Source organism: Prionailurus bengalensis, chromosome C1 (assembly GCF_016509475.1).
Source record: "Prionailurus bengalensis isolate Pbe53 chromosome C1, Fcat_Pben_1.1_paternal_pri, whole genome shotgun sequence".
Classification (NCBI taxonomy): Eukaryota; Metazoa; Chordata; class Mammalia; order Carnivora; family Felidae; genus Prionailurus; species Prionailurus bengalensis.
In genome coordinates, this window is record NC_057345.1 from 11,643,797 (window position 1) to 11,650,914 (window position 7,118).

At 61.5% G+C, this 7,118-nt stretch overlaps 1 protein-coding gene across 1 annotated transcript; it reads right to left on the reverse strand.

Moving 5' to 3' along the window:
- Positions 1–541: 541 nt before the first annotated feature.
- Positions 542–4,987, reverse strand: HSPB7 (heat shock protein family B (small) member 7). The gene is made up of 3 exons (XM_043573850.1): positions 3,771–4,987; positions 3,064–3,197; positions 542–1,811 (listed from the first exon to the last, which is right to left on the reverse strand). Exons 1-3 carry the CDS (start codon positions 3,964–3,966, stop codon positions 1,632–1,634), a joined length of 510 nt encoding a protein of 169 aa, XP_043429785.1. The 5' UTR covers positions 3,967–4,987; the 3' UTR covers positions 542–1,631.
- Positions 4,988–7,118: the final 2,131 nt, after the last annotated feature.

Genomic DNA, 7,118 nt, shown 5'->3' on the forward strand with positions numbered 1-7,118 from the left:
TGGCCGTCTCCAGCCCCGACCCAAGTTTGAGAATTTCAGGCAGGTGATCTCCGGAAGTCTGTGATTCTGTGGTTTATTGTGTGTGCAGGGTACAGTGCTGGGGTCCTCCCATGCCCCCTCCCACCCCCCAGCCGTCCCTTAAGGGCCCCAGAATGGCAGGGTCACATCAGAGGCCATCCTATAGAACACTGACCCAAGAGGTGCAGAAGTCAGAAGCTGGCCCCGCCTCTCGCCCCAGGGGGCCTCAACTACTGTGAACCACCCCCTTTCCCCCCACCCCTGCATCTGTAGGTTGGAGGCTGAGCCAGTGTCACTGCAGGTGTCTGGGGCTCCTCAGCATGAAGGCTGACTGGGGGTCCCTGCCCTGGACTGGAGACTAGGAGGGAACTGGGCTGGGGGCTCTTCCCATGGTCTGGGCCCTCTCTCCAACAGGAAGATGTGGGGCAGGGGGACATAGGCCATAAGGGACAAAATGAGGGGAACTACTCCGCAGTGCACAGAGGGGTTGGGGGTGGGGCCGTTTGAGAGCAGCTTTCACAGCCTGGGTTCAAATCCAACCTTTAATGAGTAAGGTGGGCATTCAACCACTCAGAGACTCAGTTTCCCCATTGATAAAAATAGAGATTGTAAAATCTGATTTTAGAATGTTCTGCATTCAGCCTCAACCAATGGTCATGCTCAGTATTTGAAGGACAGGACAATAGGCGTGCGTGTTGTACGTACACGCACCAAGCCTTATAGATTCATTGATTGAAGAAGGGGCAGGGTTGGGGGGAGGTGACTGGCCGCGGGGGAAGGTTGGCAAGAAGCCGGGGTCCAACCTTGAAGACCCAAGGCCCCATCCGTGTTCTCTCTCTCACCTCATCTGGGGGACCTGTCTGCGGAAGCAGCCCCGGGAGCCCAGGTCTCCAGGTGGGAGGAGGGACCAGCCCCGCCACCTCTGCCCGGCCTCGCCTGAGGGCACAGCAGGTAACCGAGGGCAGAAGTGTTACAGTTTCCTCCTGAACCCTCTGTATCGGAAAAACCCCATCTATGTACAGACGTTGTGTGGCCCTGCCCTGGCACAGCTGGTGGGTGGGGACACTGGGTAGCAGGGAGCCTGGCAGCTGGTTTGGGGCTCAGGGAGTGGCAGAGAAGAGGGTTCCCGCCACGGCCGCCCCCCTGTGGTTCCCCTGGGCTGTCCGACCGACCGGGATCAGCACCTCCGCTAATATCCGCCTCTTCCTCGCCCGCTCCCCTTGGCCAAGGGGGTCCCAGGTCCCTGTCCCCCCGCAGGGACTCCATAGATCAAAGGAGTTGTCCATCTGTCTGACCTGCAGATTATTTGCCTAGTGCTCCTGCCTGTCCCAGACCCCTTCCCCAAAGTGGGTTCTTTGGGGTCTCCCTTTCCAATCTCAATCCCTTTATTCTGGATCAAGGGAAAGAGGCCACATCTGGAATCTGGAGGCCACAGGTGAGGCAGAAGGCCTCAGTTGCAGGGGGCGGGGTTGACCCACCTGGGGTCTGATGGTGTCAGGGCCTGGAACTTGAGCTGAGATGTTCTGCAAGCTGTCATGAGAGGTGAGGAAAATGTCTCTGGCAGGCCAGTGGGGGAGAAGGGGGGAGTGGGGGGGACAGAAAAGGGGAGGCCCTCAGATTTTTATCTCTGTCCGGAAGGTCTGCTGGACGTGCTCCGTGTGTGGGTGACGCCGGGCCCGGATGGTGAGGCTGCCGTCTTCCCTCAGGGCTGAGGTCACGGAAGTGGGGTCCACGTCCTCGGGCAGCTGGCACTTGTGAGCGAAGGTGTTCATGACTGTGCCGTCGGCTGCCAGCTAGGGAAGGGGTGATGGGTCAGGGCCGGATGCCCCCAGCCCCGTCCTGCTCACATCAAGTCTTCCTCCTCTCACCCCAGCCGGGCCCCGACATGCCAAGGGGTTCTACCCTCGGGAGCAGAGGGGCTGGCCAGGGTGGCGGTGGCTGAGGGCTGTATGCAGGGCCAGCCTCAGAGCTGCCTTCCAGTGCTTCCCAGGGGGAGGCAAGGGGCTTGGGGGGGGGGCAGCTCAGAGAGGGAGCTCGGTGGCAGAATTCAGAGCCCCCGGGGGACAAAGAGACGACGGCACACAGCAGGACCGTGTCCTCTGGGATGCCCAGATGCACTGGGCGTCCGGGGCCTGGGCTGGGCCGGCAGCCCCGCCCCCACGACTCGGCCGGCACATCGTGTCCAGAGGAGGCTGGGGTGGCTGAGTCACTGGTGGGGGTTACAGGGCTGGCACGTGCTGCCCTCTGGTCCTGGTGCCCACAGTCCTCAGCTTCCCTGGCAGAGGTGCCAGGGCATGTAGCCTCCCCTGCTCGGGAGAGGAAGCTAGGCCGTGGGGGATCTGGAGGCAGCCTGGCAGGCCCTCTCTGATGGGCAGTCGTGACTGGGGCCCTGGGGGTGGGGGTGGGGAGGGTGCAGCGCTCCTGTGCAGGCCGGGCCACACCCTCCGCCGGGGTCTCAGCCTCCTGGGAGCTGGGACTCAGAGACCCTAGTGACCCAGTGACCCTGAGGCCCATGGGTGGAGGGAGTGTGGGGTGGGTCCAGAGTGTGTCTGACCCTGAAATGCAGGGCCTCTGGCCAGCCTTGGGCCCAGGTCAAGGATCCCAGGAGGATGGGGGCTGAACCACTGGGTAGGGGAGGGAATGTCACGTGGGGGAGCTCCTCCCTGCCAGCTTCCCAGGTGAGCCCCCTTCCTACCCATATGCCTGCCAGGAAAGCTGTCCCCACTCGGCCACTATGTCCATCCTCTGGGCCCCCCTCAACTCACCTCCTCAGGTGCCGCCTCCCTGCATCCCTCCACCCTCTCCCATTCCCCTGTGGCTCCCTCAGCTGCCCTTGGCTCCTAAAGAAAGGACCTCAGAGTCTTGGGGCAGGGAGAGGCAGAGGCTGGGGTCCCGTGGCCTACAAGTAATAGAAACAAGGTCTTTAGTTTGTTCTGGGGGGCTCGGGGGAGGGGCACTGGACAAGGTCTGGGGTCCCAGCATGGAGCACGGGGTACAGAGGGTACAGACGTGGAGCCGGGGTCCAGACAGGGTGGGCAGGCTCACCTTCTCAGCCCGCACCTCGATGTGGTTGTTGGAGGTGGTGACAATGATGTCTTCAGGTGAGAAGTCACTCACATCCACTGCAAACTCATAGGCGTCCCCGAGGGTCTTGATGTTGCCCGGCCCCCCGGAACGGGCTGTGGAGGAGGCTGCTGTGAGCTGAGCACCGGGCAGACCTGCGTCTAGAACCCGAGTCTCTGGCTCCTCTTGGGGAAAGGGGCAGGCCCCCAGGCCTCGCCTCCCTCTCAGCTGTTGTTCCCAACCCCCCAGCCCACCTGTCCTCACCTCTCACAGCCCACCTTCTCCGTGGTGGGGCCAGGCCTCACCCAGCACAGGTGGGAGGACTATGTGTATGGGACCGTGTCTGTGGCAGCCCCCCCGCCCCCCCCCCCCACCCAGGCCTGAAGGCTGGGGGATGCCTCCCACCCCTCAACCCCGTCCTGCCCCCTACATCTCCAGCGAGGACCTGGCCACGGGCCATGTGTGGCCATTGGCATCATAGCTGACCCCTGGGGCCACAACTCTTCCTTGGAGACCAGCCTGTTCTCCTGGCCACATCTGTCCCTGGCCACATCTGTCCTGGTAGCCACACGTGGCTATGGTTGTATAGCACCTGTTCTTGGCAGCTCGGCAGCCGTCTCCAGAGGTGGCCAGGAGCAGGTGTCCCCTACCTGTGCATCGCCCCTCCCCTCAAAGCCCTGACAACTTGCCTGGGAAGGCCCGGGGCTCTGAGTGGGGCCTCATGAAGCTGCCAAAATCCTCGGAAAACATACTCAAGGCTTTCTCCATGGGCGGGTCCTGGGCTGGGAGGGCACGGGAGGCTGAGGAGGATGAGGATGAGGAGGACGAGGAGGAGGAATGGAAGCTTCTCTCCGCTCTGAAGGTGGAGGAGGTCCTGTGGCTCATCCACGGCGGGCGGCCGGGCCCTGGCCAGGCGGGCAGGGGGACAGCAGAGGGTGTGGGCTCTGGGGGAGCATGCTGGGCCCTGATTGCCGGCGCTTTATAAGGCCCGACCGTCCCTGGGCTTGGGGCCAGCCCCTTGTCTCCTAGCTAAATTTAGGCCTTGCCACGGCCCGGAGGGGGCTGGAAATCTTCTCCGGTGAGGCAGCACTGCTGACAGTCCGGCACACGCAGGCCCAGGCTGAGCTCACAGCCCAGCATTCCAGGCCGAGAACTCCAGCCCAGGGGCCTCCGCAGCAGCGGGCCGGGGGCAATCTGTCCCCTTGCCACTCGGACCCCCCCGTGCCCACCCCAGGACCTTGTGGGTGTGGTGCTTCTGAGTCTCTGCGTGCCCCCATCGGCCTGGGGCTCTCTAAGGACTGTGCCTCCCCCATCAGACTGCAAGCTGCTTGAGGACAGGGTTTTCTATTTCCTGTCCCCCCTCCCCCAACATCCCAGTCTTTGGCAAGAGCGGATCTAGGTGGTGGGCAGTCAGGGCGGTGGGGCCCCGAGCCCCTGGCTCTGGGGACAGTAGGAGGTGCAAGGTGAGAAGGTAGGGGTAGGTGAAGGACCCCCACCTGTTGGACCCTTGTGTGAGGTGACTCTTTCCCTCAGGGCAGATAATGTTTACAGCCATCTCTTAGGAAAGACTGAGACAGCCCTTGATTGGGGTGGAGTAGAATGTGCAGCTGTCCCCCTGCCCGCTCCCATGGGGACCCAGATTCCATGCTTGCCCTCCCCCTACTCTCAGGACATTTGGGGGCCCCAAGAGGAGAAAGCTGGCGGTCCTTGGCTGGGGTGGGGTGTTGGGCTAGGACTCAGGGGAGGAGGGTGGATAATTTGGTAATTGTCCTTAAAGATTTAGAAGGTTGGGGTGCCTGCATGCCTCGGTCAGTTGAGCATCTTACTCTTGATCTCAGGGTCGTGAGTTCAAATCCTGTTTTGGGCTCCGTGCTGGGCATGAACCCTGCTTAAAAAAAAAAAAAAAAAAAAAGTTCTATCATGTTGTATTCCGGGAACTGTTCACTTACTTGACCTCCAGCTCAATGGAGATGCTGAGGACCACAGTGGGCGGGCTTTCGGTTAGAGGTAACCGAGAATTCCCGAAGACCTTATTCTAGCTCTGACTTCTGGAGTGCCTCCCGGTTGTGAGCTTTCCAGCATGGCCCCATATGGTTTCCCCACAGCTCAGGAAAGAGGTGCTGTTCCCATTTTATAGGCAGGGAAGCGGAGCCTCGCGGAGAGGGTGGGGCTTGCACGGGGGTAAGTGGCAGAGCTGGCCAGATGGGTCTGATTCAAAGCCCTCTAGGAGGCTGGGGTGACCTGACCGTATGTGTATGGAGACAGGCTAGCCCAGAAGCTCCAGAAACCCCTCTCTGGCCACCCACAGCTCAGCCGAGCCAGGACTGACATCATGCAGGGCCAGTAGGTGAAGCAGGAGAGGCCATTCTGGGGGGGGGGGGGGGGGGGGCACTGCCCAGGCTACAGTGTGGGGTTTCTGTTCTTGTCTCCAGATCCTGCCTTTCCTGCCCAGACCAGCTCGGATTCCTCCTCCCCCATGAAGGCCTCTGTGATTGCTGCAGCCACATAGGGGCCCTTGCCCAGATGCCCACCCCAGCGCCTGGCACTGTGATATGGTCTTCCTGGGGCTGTGACTTCTCTGCTGTGTTTTCACCCCCCCCACCTCCCGCCACCAGACTGGTGGCTCCCCTGGTGCAGGGGTCTGCCTCTCTCCCCACCAGATTGGGGACTCCTGAAGGTGGCGACTGTTTTCCTCTGCTTTGGCTCCCACAGAACATCATCTGTGGGGGGGGGGGGGGGGCTCCATCTAGGGGTGATTATTGCTGCTGGTGGGGTATGTGCAGCAGGGGCAGCCTAGGGCTCAGGGTGTAGCCGGGAGCTGAGTGGCGGCTGGGGCGAGAGGGGTCTGTCACTGTGGTGGAGATCACTGCTGGGCCCGTGTCACCCGTCCTGTCCGAGGGGTTCCAGTAGGGCTGCCAGGAAGTTACCAGCACGAGGCAGAGATGGAAAGAGGGTAGGGGCGGGGGTGGGGGGCCCAGAAGCCTGCCGCCCGCCAGGGGAACAGGAGCCAGTGGCTAAATGCAGACATACGGTCATGGTGCTGAGGGCCTGAGTCACTGCTCCTGGACCTCAGATCTCATTACCCACCCCCGCCCACCGTTCCTCCTCCCCTTCCTCCTATCTCTGAGGCATCGCCCGTGAATGTACTGGATCTACTGACTTCAGTGGCCAGGGGGGACCTCATAAGGTCATCAAGGCCATTCCCCTGTCTCTGGCAATGCTCTCCCTCCAGATCACAGGGATAGAAGAAACTTCAGAGATGATCCAGAACCTCGAATCCCAAACCTACCAGGGCATCCCAACCATCCGGGGGGGAACGTTCGACAAACACAGACTCTTCCCTCTGTGCGCCAAGATTCTGATTTGGGGTCTTGGGAAGGGACCAGGAATCTGTTCCCATCAGGTCCCTACACAGCCAGCCCTCAGGCCTGTGTTTGGAAACCACCCATCACTCAGCAGGTATTTATTGAACACCTACTATGTGGGGGGCACCGTTCTAGGCTCTGGGGGACTCAATGATGAATGAGGCAGAGAGAGCCCCTGCGCCCATGACTCCTCCTGGGGCAGAAGAGGACACCGAGGCTCCGAGTGGTGAGGGACCAATGGGGGTGGCAGAGCTGTTCTGGCACCATGCCTGCTCTTCCCCCCGCCTGCTGCTGGGACATGACACAGGAAAATGCCTTTTGGAGGGACTTTGCTGCCCTTTTCCCAGCTTCCTGGTGCTCCCAGGGCTGGGAGGTGAGGCTGGCCCGGCCGATGCCGGCTGTGGGATTGTAGCCTATTCAACAGTTTTCCTGGTACTGTACGCAGTCAGCAGGTTGTGGCAGCAAGGTGACAGCGGGCCCAGGCCCACCAGGTCCAGGCAGAACACCAAGGCCGCACCCCACCTCCCACCACCTCCCACGACAGGCACACGTGCTCCTACTTTGGATGGACTTGGCCAGGCATCCGGGGGCAGAGAGCAGCTCAGGGTGCCAGGATTTTAACACGTCACGGAAGGGCCATGATGATTTTCACAGAGGAGCTTTGGCGGGGGG

Coding starts and splice junctions, on each gene's coding strand:
- HSPB7 (XM_043573850.1), bottom strand. CDS start 3,966: ATGAGCCACAGGACCTCCTCCACCTTCAGAGCGGAGAGAAGCTTCCAT. Junction 3,198..3,770: donor AGAGCCCCGGGCCTTCCCAG/GCAAGTTGTCAG, acceptor CCTCCTCCACAG/CCCGTTCCGGGGGGCCGGGC. Junction 1,812..3,063: donor TCGAGGTGCGGGCTGAGAAG/GTGAGCCTGCCC, acceptor CCCCTTCCCTAG/CTGGCAGCCGACGGCACAGT.